This window comes from Erithacus rubecula (assembly GCF_903797595.1).
Source record: "Erithacus rubecula genome assembly, chromosome: 8".
NCBI classification, from domain to species: Eukaryota; Metazoa; Chordata; class Aves; order Passeriformes; family Muscicapidae; genus Erithacus; species Erithacus rubecula.
Genome location: NC_136659.1, coordinates 36,809,753 through 36,824,863, shown reverse-complemented (window position 1 = coordinate 36,824,863; position 15,111 = coordinate 36,809,753). Strand labels below are relative to the sequence as shown.

Sequence of the window (15,111 nt, the reverse complement as noted above, 5' to 3'; positions counted from 1 at the left end):
GACTACTTAAACCCACACTGAATACCATATTTTCCAAAATGGATGTCATGCTGTACTGGCCCAATATTTAAATTCTCTACCAGAATCTATTGCAGAAAAAGCCTGCACTTCTAACCAGCCATATTCGAGCAACATCAGTATTTTCTGTAAAAATTAAGTTTACTCACGCACACAACTGCATTTGCATGCTTTCAGTATCTCAGTATCTTCCAAAATAGAAGACAAAAGATAAAAAACTGGACAGTGCAGAGAGAATCACAGATTACAGGATGTGAGATGACACAGCTACAATTAGTGGCTGATCACACTTACTCTGTATTCAACAGCAGCAGACCATTAAAGCCCTTAATACTTTTATGCATGCATTGTTGACTAGTCTGGTACAACAGTTTAGTGCTGCTCTAGCAGATGAGAGATGAGGATTTTACATTTTATGGAAAGGTCCCTGCTGGCAGTGGCAGGAAGGCACTGCAGTGTCCCCTGTGCCCGGGCTGCAGCTGGGGTTATATTTTATGGAAAGGTCCCTGCTGGCAGTGGCAGTGGCAGGAAGGCACTGCAGTGTCCCCTGTGCCAATGCCCAGGCAGCCCCAGCCCCAGGTGCTGCTCTGCCAGGCAGCTGGGCACCAGGGCCCGGGCACTGCTCAGCAGACAGGCTGGCACTCTGAACACAGGGGCTGCAAAAGGTGCCACTGCTCCATGCCAGAGGCACCCACAGCTACAGGCTCTTCTTCAAGGGCACTTTCTCCTCTGGAGCCCCACAGTACAAAGGAGAGAGGAAAACCAACTGCTAGCTCATCACAGGGATAAAGGAGTACAGAGAATTGTGATCAAGGAAACGAGCTAGCTATTTCACCTGAACAGGAGTGCCATTAAATCTGTCCTACAGTGAACCTTTAGGAAGCTGACATCTCAGACTGGACTCACCAAAACTTAAAACTCTGGTAAACAGCAGAAACTCTAAACCTCAAGGTTCTGGGATTAAATAGGCAAGAGTGACCTATGCAATTGAGCACAATACTAAGAGAGTTGGAAGAAAATCCCAACTCTTCCAGCTATTCACAGAATGATGACCAAGACTTTTATTTCACTCATGCCAAACTTGGGAGGCAATTCAACAAAAGTGCTGCCTTCAGTTCAGAGCTGCCACACATTTATCACCTCAATGATCACTGTTTGCATGCAAATCAAAACTTTAAAGTGAGGCTGTGAAGAGTTTGTGTCCAGTTTCTGGAAGTGCATTCAGTAAGTCTATTTCCAGGTATCTCCATGAAGTGACATGCCCACACAGAGCACTGAATGTACAGCATTACTCAGCTGAACTATACAGAAATTTCTGAGACTTAATATCAGCAGTTACTATTCAAAAAGATGTTTTAACATGCAATAAAAATTAGATATAATGCATTCGTCCTTCCATTTCCATCTGAAAAACGTGGTTTGCTCCCTCCTCCCAAACGCCCCCAAAAAATCTCTAAAATCATGTAAAAAAATCTGTACTTAAATAATAATGAAGGAAAAAAGCAAGGTGCACATTCTTGATTTATATGACACAATTGAATGCACTTACACCAAAGGAAAAGATTTTGCTGAAGTCCTGAACAAACAACACTTCCAGAATCTCTTGGGTAGGGAAACCCAAGAGATGTGTTATCACCCATCTGACAACATATCCAATCATCCTTACTCTATCTGAAAGCATATCCAATCATCCTTACTGTGTCAGCTGCTTACTAAAGAAAAGGTGAAAAGCTGCCCATCTCTGAGTGTCACAAACAGCTAGACCAAAGAACAAACTAAAAAACCAGCCATGGCTGCAAGTGCTTCTGTCTTAGCAAAGACATTAAAATCAGCATACTCCAGTTACTTTTGAAAACTGCATTGATGAGTGGCTTTCCTGCAAGACTGTTTCTCTGCCCAACCACTAAAAACTAATGTGCTAAGCATGAAATTCACAATTCCAAATGATCCCGTTTAATCTTGTCATTCAGCAGCAGCTCACTCCAAATCCAGCAGCACACAGCCTGAATACAGAAAACAGCAGTGATTCCATGAACCCACAGGGAGCAGCTGGCAATTAGCTGCCCTACATTCCACCCCCCAAAAGTTACTGCTACCATGCTGCCCCTGCAGCTTTTAACAAGTTGCTATTTTAGTATGAAAATACTTAATTTACTTTTGACATGGATAAGACACTCCCTACAGAACCCAAGTAAACTCCTGTGTAGGATTCAGAACTCCCCAGGATTCAGAAGTATAGACACGTTTCACTTTTACTTAAGACTGGTTTCAGCAATTCCTAAGATGCTTCTACCCATGATAGTATGGAAGCCTCATAACATTTTAGAAGTAAAAGTCATATTTTAGGGAAAAAAATCCCAACCCTCCTCTAAAACAAATCCATAGAAAACAATCACCTCCCCCCCAAAAAAGGAATCACAACAAACACAAAACACTCAAAATCCATCATCAAATCCACTTTAAGACAAAAACAGATCTTGAGCTTTGTCAGCAAAGCACAAAGCTGTAGTGATCTAAATTTCTGCACAGGTTACACCTGTTCTGCTCATGTTATTTTATAACACCATGAGTGAATCAAAATGTTCCTTTCCTAAAATATGACCAAGGGAGATTGACCCAACTTTCTGACACCTGACTCAAGGAGGACACACTCCAGTTTGGTAAAATAATTGCTTTGAGCTGATTTGAGCTCCTGGAAACAAAGTGAAACTTTATTTAGAAGCAGCTTGTAGGATTCATAGGCTAATAAGCAGAACTTTTTATATAATCATAACTATCTCCACAACTATGGCAGAAAGCTTGAAATAATGCAATGCATTTATCTTAGAACTACTGTAGTAATTCTAAAAGTTTTTATTAAGCTAAAATCTTGCCCAATTTGACCAGCAATAATAAAGGCTTTTCTTGATTGTGTTTGCACTGCAGTGTTTGTGAAGTACTTGGGCCAGGGTGGGGCAGCTCCATTTTACAAACACTGACCTGCTGCACTCCCAGCAATTCCTGTACCAAAGGAAACAGCAAACAGTGTAGCAGTTTCTGTTCAAGGTTAATAAAGTAAAGAACTTCACTGGAAAATATTCTGTTCTGGGCTTTCTGCCACACAGGAAGGGTGTTGAACATGTCAGTGTCCATAATTACTATCAACAGAAAAAATACCAGAAAGCAGCAGTTCAGCTCTTAATTCTTTCATATCATCACTTCCAAGACTGAGGGACAATTTACATCTTCCTCCCCTCACAAATATTTTATGTGTCTGTACATTTCACAGTAAGGCTCTAGTTCTGAAGCTTGTGTAACACCAATGATAAATGACAATTTATTTTTTTTTAGTTTTCATCGGGATTTAGTTATGTAATAGCCACATCTTTAATATTCTTTTTATAAATGGAAAGAGGAAGTGGTTTTAACTTCCTTTTCAAAAGAGAGAAATATTCCATTATAATTTTTCCTCTAAGACTAATAAAAAGATGCAAACACTGCTCAGGCAGGCCAAGAACAGCAACAAAAGCCTCCGGTGCACACCCGTGTGTGGAACTGCTGCAGGTGGCATCTGGCACAGCTGCAGGGGCAGCTCAGAGCTGTGAGCAGGGAGCTGGGCTGGGGCAAACCTGCCTGGAGAGCCAGAACTGGCACTGGCACTGCTGCACTGCTGCAATGCTGCCAGCTCAGAGCTCTGGCACTGGCACTGGCACTGGCACTGCTGCAATGCTGCCAGCTCAGCACACTGCCAGCTCAGAGCTCTGGCACTGGCACTGCTGCACTGCTGCCAGCCTGGTCACACTGCCAGCTCAGAGCTCTGGCACTGGCACTGCTGCACTGCTGCCAGCTCAGCACACTGCCAGCTCAGAGCTCTGGCACTGGCACTGCTGCACTGCTGCCAGCCTGGTCACACTGCCAGCTCAGAGCTCTGGCACTGGCACTGCTGCACTGCTGCCAGCTCAGCACACTGCCAGCTCAGAGCTCTGGCACTGGCACTGCTGCAATGCTGCCAGCTCAGCACACTGCCAGCTCAGAGCTCTGGCACTGGCACTGCTGCAATGCTGCCAGCTCAGCACACTGCCAGCACAGAGCTCTGGCACTGGCACTGCTGCAATGCTGCCAGCTCAGCACACTGCCAGCACAGAGCTGTGGCACTGGCACTGCTGCAATGCTGCCAGCTCAGCACACTGCCAGCTCAGAGCTCTGGCATTGGCACTGCTGCAATGCTGCCAGCCTGGTCACACTGCCAGCTCAGAGCTCTGGCACTGGCACTGCTGCAATGCTGCCAGCCTGGTCACACTGCCAGCTCAGAGCTCTGGCACTGGCACTGCTGCAATGCTGCCAGCTCAGCACACTGCCAGCTCAGAGCTCTGGCACTGGCACTGCTGCAATGCTGCCAGCCTGGTCACACTGCCAGCTCAGAGCTCTGGCACTGCTGCAGTGCTGCCAGCTCAGCACACTGCCAGCTCAGAGCTCTGGCACTGGCACTGCTGCAATGCTGCCAGCTCAGCACACTGCCAGCTCAGAGCTCTGGCACTGCTGCACTGCTGCAATGCTGCCAGCCTGGTCACACTGCCAGCTCAGAGCTCTGGCACTGGCACTGCTGCAATGCTGCCAGCTCAGCACACTGCCAGCTCAGAGCTCTGGCACTGGCACTGCTGCAATGCTGCCAGCTCAGCACACTGCCAGCTCAGAGCTCTGGCACTGGCACTGCTGCAATGCTGCCAGCCTGGTCACACTGCCAGCTCAGAGCTCTGGCACTGCTGCAGTGCTGCCAGCTCAGCACACTGCCAGCTCAGAGCTCTGGCACTGGCACTGCTGCAGTGCTGCCAGCTCAGCACACTGCCAGCTCAGAGCTCTGGCACTGCTGCAGTGCTGCCAGCTCAGCACACTGCCAGCTCAGAGCTCTGGCACTGGCACTGCTGCAGTGCTGCCAGCTCAGCACACTGCCAGCTCAGAGCTCTGGCACTGGCACTGCTGCAATGCTGCCAGCCTGGTCACACTGCCAGCTCAGAGCTCTGGCACTGGCACTGCTGCAGTGCTGCCAGCTCAGCACACTGCCAGCTCAGAGCTCTGGCACTGGCACTGCTGCAGTGCTGCCAGCTCAGCACACTGCCAGCTCAGAGCTGTGAGCAGGGAGCTGGGCTGGGCTGGGACAGCCCTCCCTGCCTGGAGAGCCAGAACTGGCACTGGCACTGCTGCCAGCCTGGTCACACCAGCATGCCCTCTGTGCCAAATGGACCTGCTGACAGCCACCACTGCCCTACTTCAGGCAAACAAGTCCTAATGGCCATTTGTCACTAATGGACATTTGTGCTACCATGGCACTGCTGGGTGAGAGGAGACTGAAGGCATCTGCAGCTCTTGGCTGACTTCTCACACTGCAAACACCTCTGGCAGTGATACCTTGAACACTGAAAATGGGAATATGAATTTTAACACTGCTAAGGAATTTTTAGGGTTCCTACTGTCATCTTAAATTACTTTTGAAACTATTAATTTAGGTGCAAAAATTAAGATTCAAATTTCATCATCCTGCAGAGAATTTTTCTTTAACAGTAAGGTATGAAAACTGTTGATATTAAGAAGATACAACCAAATTCTCACCTTTCTAAAACATATTAATATGGGACAACTTGCAAGAACTAACATATCAAGTGTTTGCATTCAGAGCTACCATCTTGAATCAAGTCATGATTCATCTTAAAGGAAGCTCCAAAACAGAGACAGCAAAGCAGATTTATTCTGAGGTTCAGATGTTACAGTTTGTACATTAAGCCAATAAAGATGATCATCATTTCTCAGTATGACACAATGAAAACCAAAGTTTCCCTCCTCCCTTTATGTTCTTTAAATTTAAGAAAGAAAAAAACCAACAAAAACTTTAACTGGAGTGTTTCCTTGTAGAACTCCAATTTTTCCCACTCAAATGATCTTTAGAAATTAAGGCTAAATTTGATTGCAAATGCAGTTTTATTTTGCCTATAGAAACTATTACTTTAGATACACACCCACAAACGTGCTGCAGATTTAAAATGCACTAATAACCTGGTATTGATAACTGAAACCAAACTCAGAGTTTAAAGCCCATGTTTTAATAAAGTGAAATTAATCATACCCAGTCTGTACGTGCAGGATTTTGCAGCACTGAACACTTTGCTTTGCAGGACTTACAAGGATTGATTCCGATGTGCACCAACCCCACAGCAGCTTTTCTTCTTTCCTTGCCACTAAACCTGCCTTTCCAGTCTGACTGCCAGCAGCAGAGCAGCAGAATGATGCTTGTGTCTGCTGCAGGTGACTGCAGCCTGCTCAGGCTGTGCAGTGCCACAGGAGCAGGCTGCAGTGGCTCTGGTGACAGCACAGGGACGGGCAGTGCTGAGACAGAGCAGGGCAGACAGTGGCTGCACACACACACTGAGTGGAGCTGCAGAAAGAGCAGGTACCTGTTCCTTCACAGAGGCCAGGATGGTGGTGGCAGTGGTCTCTGGCTCCATGCCTGGGCCTGTGGAAGCCTCCTGTGCTGTCTGCAGCCCCTCCTCCACCATTGGGCTCTGCTCAGGGGCTGGCATTCTGCCTGCAACAACAAGATTTTAAGATAGTTTACATTTTCAGACAGTCATGTTTAAAATCCAAGTTTTCACGATCGCAATTTTTTTTCTAGAAGCTTTCCAAACGTAACTAAATTAGCAGAGAACTTTGCATTACTCCATCTGTGCTGTGTGACTGCATTTCCCCCTCCCCAACAGAGACCAGAACCACAGCTCGAGGGCTGGGCAGGGGCAAGCAGGCTGCATGAGGCTTCACCATCATTTTTTAAAACACTGTTTTGTGGTGGTTAATGAAACTGAAGATGCATGAAAAATACAAGTGGTAACTATTAAGAACACCAGGATCAGTACAAGTTTAGCACAGTTTACTGTTAGCTGTACAGTTACACAGTTTTCAGCACAGAAGAATGACATGTAACAGCAAAGCACTCTGCTGTCAGGAACCAACTGTGGAAGAGGCTAATTATGGCAATAAAAGCTTAATGGGAGCAATGCTTCTAATGCTCTTTTTGCAAAAGAGGAAATTAAAATGCTAAAGTTAAAGCAATTGCCCTGGGCTATGGATAGTGTGGAAAGGACTGACAGGATTAGTGTCCAATAATCCCAAGATGTGCTATTGCAGAGGCAGCACACCAACAGCTCCAATCCATGGAAAAAAGCAATTAATTTGTTCAATGATCAAAGCCACTATTAACTAATATTACAAAGATAGTTAGGAAGTGTGTTTAATGCTTTGGAAACAGCAAGTGAGTGGCATTCACTGAGCCTCTACACAGAGACCACACTTTCATTTCCTTCAGAAAATAAAGCTTGTGAGGTCTGATGTTAGAAGTAGCCCATATTTCATTTTAGATTTTCATAACAAACTCCCCCAATATTCCTAGGGCAGACAGGCAGGAACAGATTGCATCCCCATCCCATTCATTACTCTAAGGGTGAGGAGATGCTCAGGCTGCTCCAAGGCCAGTGAGACCCCCCAGTCTGGAGCTGTGCTAGCACATCAGGCAGGTGAGACCCTAAAGCTCCAAGGACCATTTCTACAGAACCTATTAAACAGCAATTAAGCTAGCAGAATGAAAAACTACCTCTAATAGTTGCATAATATGATTCTGAAAAGTCAAATGAGCAACTTTATGCTTTTAGAAAATAAAAATTGTTTCTTCCAAGTTTTACTTCTGAAAACCAACTCTTTAATCAAGCAGTAAGAACCCAAGGCACAGAATACACTCCACAATTCCATGTGTCATATCTGATTTTTTATATCACTTACCAGAGTTCTTTTATGACTATAACTCAGTGTTTCAGGTTTCTAAATGATCTGATAAATTTGCAAGCATATGAAGTAATGAAAATACCCAATCAAGCCTTTCCTTCCTTTAGAAACATCTGCTAAGCAATCTAAAGGACAAGTCTCAAAAGCACAAGTTACACAAGTGCTTCTCTCAAGGGGGCTGCTTGTTGGCCCTGTGTCCCTCCGTGTCCCCACCTGCATGAACAGGGCAGAGCCTGCTCTACTTTGGGATTTCCAGGAGAGAAGTGCAAAATACAGCAGTGAAACAATCTCAATTTGTCTTTTCTCTAGTTTTCCCTCTCTTCTCACCCCAACGCTGTGAGTAACTTCTCAACCATCCGTAGTAGATTTCTGTAACAATCCAGCCCAGAAAACATCCCTCTGAGCTGGCTGGAAGGTGTGCTAATTCACTGCAACAGAAAATATACCCAGTATTGAGTATCTAATGAAAACATCCAGATAAAAACCAATCAAATTAATTACTAGTGAAGCTGTAAGTGTTAAATGTACACCTATCTCAGTGTTAAGAGATGTAATTGCAGACCCACACCCTTTCACACAGGCAGTTGTTTCAACTGATGCTCCTTCAATTAACACATTTCTTGGCAAAGTTACTGATTTTCTAATCTTGATTTCAACATTAAATAACTGTTGGCTCTCAAACACTCAGGAACACACTTGAGCTAATAAACAAGACTGCTCATCCCCCAGCCAGGCCCCTGGGCTGGGGTGCAGCACAGACAGTAAGGGAGCAGGAGAAGCTCCATCCCCCAGCTCAGCTCTGCCTAGGGATGCTGCTTCAGGAGCTCACAAAGTCCAGGAATCATCACCCTACAGAGCAGGAAATAGCACGAGCAGGTTTGGGGAGAGCCTTAAAATCTGCTATGAGTAAGAAGCTGAGAGGAGTTAACACAAAACCCTCTTCCTCCCTTACACAACTCTGGGACTTACCCACTCAAAACACTCCCTGGACTTGTGCTACTACTCATTTGGGGATGGATAATTGCTTCATCATTCAAGAACTAGCAACCTGATTTCATACCTCAGAAAAGTTAGGTTCACAGTTATTTAGCCTGTCTCTGGTGCCATGGCTGGGCAGTCAGACACCACCCAAACAGGAGGCTGCTCCCACACCCTCCCCAGACCCCATTCCCCCATTCCCCCACAGCTCCATCCTACAGTTTGCTAGGTCCTGCCCTGGGCAGCAGCAAAGGCCAAAGGCAGTGACAGCCCAGCTCCAGGCTGGCATGTCCAGACCAAGTGTGCAAGGAAAACAAGGCTGTTCAATCTGAAACTTCCAATTCAAACTACCCAAAACCAATGTTGAGAACAGGGGTTTTCCCTGCTGTAGAGACTCACTCCAATGGCTTTATGAAACCACAAAGTAAATCTCAGCAGAGCAAACCAAGCCACCATAAAGACTCAGCTTTCCATCCAGGGAGGGTTTGGCAGGGAGCCCCAGGTTGGGCAATTGTGGGATTTGCTTATTCAAACCTGGCCTGAACAGCTCTGTAACTGCCCCTTCAGGGGACCCACTGTGCCCCCTGCTCTGCCCATGTGGCTGCTCAAGCTCCAGCTCCTGCCAGCCCTGACCTGCCCTAACCCTGGGCTGGGACAGGCACCCACAGCTCCAGCCTCCCCCTGGAAAACACTTCTTGTGTCTGATCCACTGGTCACAGCTGCAAAGGCAGCACTGCAGGGACCCCACCTCACAGCCTTGCTGCTGGGGTGAGGTGGGGAGGTGTTTCCTGAGCCAGCTGATCTGCAGCCACAGAATCACTGACACAAGGCAGCAAGGACATACTACTGAGAAGCAGAGAAGAAACAGGAGAAATCACTAAACCAAGTGTACTAAACCATGCTTTAAGCTTTCATTGTCATTAGTCTCTATTCCCCAGTTTTCAGTGCTCCTCCTGCCATTTTCCTAGACATACCCAGACACTTTTGCCAGTACTGAATAATCCCACTTCTTTTTAGCACAGGCCCAAGAAAAACCCAGACCTTTTAAGGATTGATGCCAGACAGAAGTGGAGCTTTTTTACAACCTCCTAATCTCTTCCCTTCAATTCCTTCTGCCTTCCTTACATTGGTTATTCTTCACATTTGCTCTTTACCTACCTTCCCTGTTTCTGAGCCTGCCACTGCTGACCTGCAGCAGTAAGAACAGTCACCAGCACAACTCATGCTGAAGAGGTAATACAGTTCTTACCACTTTTGCCAGCTAGGACACGATGGACTGGATTTATTTCACAAGGGCAACATGAGAAAAACAAGTGGCCAACATGAGAAAAACATGTGGCCAACCTTTCATCACTGAAATTCCTCATATTTATCTAGCTACAAGGGTTACTCAAGCAACAATAGTAAATTAACGATTATATTAGAGAAATACTCATTAGTACAGAGGGGAAAAGCTCCTATAAGCTAAACCCAACCTGCTGGGACACTAACATTATTTACTACACAGTGAAGTTATTCTTGTGTATTTACACTCAGAGCAACAAGGCACATGTCAGCTCTTGGTCAAAGACTCTGCTCTTGTCATGTGCATGAAAAGCCAAAGCCTAAACAAGGTGTGCTACATCCCCAGTTTGTAGAGGAGGATGTGGTGAGAATGCCTCAGCTCCAGAGCTCCTGCCAGGGCAGTCAGAGCACTGCAGCAGGGGCAGCTGCCCTGGGCTCACCTGCAGAGAGGAGAGAGCAGCAGGGCTCACTCTGAGCTCCCAGGGGCTGAGCAGCTCAGCCTGCAGAACGGGCTGGGATGGAGGGGCAGCACACCACAACTCACACTGGGGATGATGCCAGCCCCTGAAAAGGGATTCTGTGAAAGATGGCTCCAGCCTCTACTTGAAGGCAGGCTTGAAGCTCCAGATCAGCACAGGACACACTCCAAACATCACACTGCAGGCTAGCCACTGCCTCAGAGACAGGTTTGCTTTATGGACATTAGCAGTGCACGTTCATGTGGACTTAAGGACTGAAACCAGGAAAATAAACATATTAGCTGATGAACACATGGAAGAAACTGACTTCAGAAATGGCAGGATAAAAACCACCTGCACAGTTGTGCAGACTGAGTTCCATAATCCAAAAAGAAACCTACACACACCTGACCCTCCGCCTGAGGAATGTGTTTAACTGACTTACCACTACATTTAGTCTCTTCCTAAGCCCTTTTTCTTTATATATTTTGTCCTGGTTTTTACTTTAAAAATGCAGGTTCAAAAACCATTTGGTACTATGTCCTGATTAAAATCTTGAATGTACATTACCTACCTTTTGATAAACATATCTTTGTTACAGTTCCTAGGAAAAGACAGTTTGGTTTTTTTTTGGCTGATGGCTACATACTTCAGCTCCACCCCAGTGAGCAGGCAAGATTCTACATCCACAAATATCCAGTTGTAACATGCTCACGAGACTAATATCTTGTATAGCTTTCAAATGAACCATTCAGCAGGAGGTATCAGACACGTACAGCAAGACAACCATTTTAAATAAAGACATATTTATAACCACGTCCTTCAAGGCCTGAGGCACTGTCTGTAGCTCACCTGAAAAGAAGCCTCTGTCATCTGAAGGGTGTCTGGAGAGCATTTACCCTTTGCAAACCTATGAAGTACAGGAAGCTAAATGGCAATAAATAGAGTTTTCAGCAGTTTAATTTAACAAGGCTCCATGACTTATAAGAAACAAGAGATTCCAAATCTTAGTGTTCCCTTTGGGCCACCCCATGCCTGTGCTGCTCTGCTGGGGTCCCCAAATGCCCTGGCACTGAGCAGAGCCTCAGCAGAGCAGTGCTGCAGGGCAGCTCTGCCCAGCAGACAGACAGACAGACAGACAGGCTGCTCCCCAGGGATGGGGCTCAGTCTCCTCTCTTGCAGGCTGAGGGGAGGAGGGATGTGCAGCATCACAGAAGGAATTCAGGTTTCCAAACAGACTGTCAGGTGACAGGGACATGCATTAACCATTCAACCATGCACAGAAGGATAAATTCTCAGTCTGCTGTTGGAACAGATGCAATTAAGGCAGGTGTGAAGCCCTTCAGAATGAATATCACAGAACAGAACCTGCACACTGACAGCTGGGCACCTGCAGCACAGGTGACCCTCACCCAGCTCCAGCCCACGCTGCCCCTTCTCCCTCCTGAAAACTCCACAAACAAGCACATGGCAATGAAAATGAGAGTGGCAGCTGAGCACAGACATGGCCACCACCAACCACAACTGCTGCAGCTGCTGCTCAGTTTCTGCCTGTATTTTCTCCTAGCAAAATCATTGCTGAAGTGTGACTGTGTTACTGCTGGAGAGAATGCTCACTACCAGACAAGTATCAGCTGGAAGTATCAGCTACCCAAATCTATGTTATATGCATTTTTAAATGTATGCTTCCCAATTTGGCCATATAGCATATTTGAAAAAAATGTATTATACAAAAAATGTTCTCCATGGTAAAAGTGATCAGCAACAACCCCCCAAGAAAAGACAGCTGGAGAGTTACAGAGCACAGCTGCCCTGTTTGGATAATGTAGTTTTTGATGATGTGCAGTCACAGGTATCCTGAGATGGTCTGGAGCCAAACACTGCCAACCCCAGCCAACTGACTGCTACAGAAATGTCAGATTCCTGCATACCATAAACATGGACTGAAGAATAACACAGCTTTGCAACAAACATGGCTTTGGGTTAGCAAAAGATGCTACTAAAATGAAGTTTTATCAATTAGCAAACTGCAGTTCACTCTTCCTTTTCCCTGAAATAGAACTGCACAGCAAAACTGCCAGGAACACATCTACCTGCAAACTTTTACATTTAAGCAAATGAAGCTCTCTCCTCTTCTGTTCTTCAAGCTAGAAGCTAAAAAAGCCCCCAAAATTGAATGTAGTAGCAAGATATATGAATTATACAACAAGCATTTGGGTTTTAAGGCCACAATTACCAATACTTCCATCAGCTCTCCAATATCCCAAAGATCACTATTATTTTTCCAAGGTGTATTTGATTTTGTTCTCCCTTCAAAACTGAAAGTACTGGTAGTAGGATTACACATAACTCTATAGAGAATTTAGCATTTCTACTAATGCTTTATGAAGAGATGAAGAGCTGTGAATGCCAAAATTTACATGATATCACATCTAGAGGAGATCAAGGACAACTGAGCAATTTGATGAAAACCACAAAGGAAGATGAATGAGCCAGTGTTGATAAACACAAAATCACACGAACTGTTCCCATCCAAATGACCCATCTGCCTCCCTGTAGCAGGGGTGGGTGACAGAACAGCCACAAAATCAGGCACACTCAGGGAAAGGGTCTGGCCACGCAGGGGAACCTTTGGCAGAAGTGCCAGAGGGGAAAAAGGTCAGGTCGATGGTACATTAAATAATGTCAATAATTGTAACCACACTCCAAAGCAGACATCCACAGAGCAACATGCAGGCAATGCAGCACACAGCAACAAAGAAATGCAGAGACAGAAAACTATACATTGAAGGAATGAGGATTAAGGGTGGAAATGGTCAAGAAGCAAAACAAATATTGAATGAAGGCAAATGGTTCTTTGCTGATGCTCATTTAAAACAAGGAGAAACTTTAAGAACAGCATTCACAGGCTTCCTGCTGTGTGGCAGAACTGCATCTTTATGCAGCACTACAAGATCCTAAGATGTGATTTTTCTTCACACGGTGAAAAAAAATTATTCCTGTAAAATCTGCTAAAGGCATGCAATTTTGTCATGAGATGGCAACATTTTGCATCAAAGTTTACCAGTTGGAGATGCAATTTAGATAGCCTGCCTGCCTGGTTCCTGAAACTCTGAAAGGATGACTCAAACGTATTTTAAAAGCTAACATCAAAGGAATCTCAAATAGTTGTCACAACAACAACACCTTATTTCTACCTTTTAATTCCCTGCCCCTTATTCTAGTCACATGCTAATTCCTGAGCAGGGCAATTAAGCACACCAAAAGCAGTAACAGGGACTAGAACATCAAGAGTTAGGAGAGAGCCTGGGCCTGTTTTATCCACTCTGCCTAATTCTGTTCTAAAGAGCACTAGAGAAACATCTTGGGTAAAGCCTTGGCACTGCCACGGCTTTGGGAGCTGCAGCCAAGAAAGGCAGGTGAGAGCTGGGGACAGGGGAGGGGAGCAGGGCACCTGGGGGGGAAGCAAACGCCAAAGCAGCAGCTCCCTGGCAGGGCTCTGCCAGCTGTGCCAGCTGTGCCCAGGCTCCCTGCACAGCACAGCAGCTCCCTGGCAGGGCTCTGCCAGCTGTGCCAGCTGTGCCCAGGCTCCCTGCACAGCACAGCAGCTCCCTGGCAGGGCAGTGGGCTCTGCCAGCTGTGCCAGCTGTGCCCAGGCTCAGGGCACAGCACAGCAGCTCCCTGGCAGGGCAGTGGGCTCTGCCAGCTGTGCCAGCTGTGCCCAGGCTCAGGGCACAGCACAGCAGCTCCCTGGCAGGGCAGTGGGCTGTGCCAGCTGTGCCAGCTGTGCCCAGGCTCAGGGCACAGCACAGCAGCTCCCTGGCAGGGCAGTGGGCTCTGCCAGCTGTGCCAGCTGTGCCCAGGCTCAGGGCACAGCACAGCAGCTCCCTGGCAGGGCAGTGGGCTCTGCCAGCTGTGCCAGCTGTGCCCAGGCTCCCTGCACAGCACAGCAGTTGCCTGTGTTTGGATATAAAGCAGAGACTTTTGGGAAAAGCGGTAACAGCCAAAATACTGAAGTCACTGCAGAAAGACAAAACAATAATCAAGGATAATATTAAGAGCTACAGCTACCTTTTTGCTAGTATCAGACAATATAAACAACATTAATTATTTAAGTGTTGCTATCTTCTCAAAATGGAATATTGGGATTCCTTTCTGCCCTTCCAAATTCAAACAAACACGACTTTTTAGATCGTTTCACAGGTACACATAATAGCAAAAATTAAATGTTCACACTTAGGATTCAGATATGCCTGATAATTAATACTGACATATTTAAATATGCAACTCTATCAACAGTGAAGACGCAAACTCAACCAGTTACTTTCACTGTGCTGTAACACAGATCTCAGAATGAAGGGTTTAAAAGGCAGTGATCAAAAGTAAAGCCTTTCAATATCAAGGAGGGATTTGGAAAATTATGCAATTTTAAGTCTTAAAAAAATACAACAATTAATTAGTGTTTCAGGGGATTTCCACTTCCAAACCTGAGAGAGCCTGCTCCTGCTTGCTCTCTGCAAGTCCAGGAGAACATCAATACACCAGCTCAGGAAATACACTCCTGGATGAC

General features: G+C 45.9%; 1 protein-coding gene across 5 annotated transcripts in view; it reads right to left on the bottom strand.

The window, feature by feature from the left end:
• The window catches only part of PKP4 (plakophilin 4), a 68,465-nt gene that overhangs the window by 39,241 nt on the left and 14,113 nt on the right, over positions 1–15,111 (bottom strand). For all 5 annotated transcript variants that reach the window (XM_079310442.1, XM_079310443.1, XM_079310444.1 and 2 more), the window contains exon 2: positions 6,444–6,574. In XM_079310442.1, coding sequence (XP_079166568.1) covers positions 6,444–6,569 — 126 coding nt within the window. In that variant the 5' untranslated portion in view covers positions 6,570–6,574. The remainder of the gene's footprint in view (positions 1–6,443; positions 6,575–15,111) is intronic.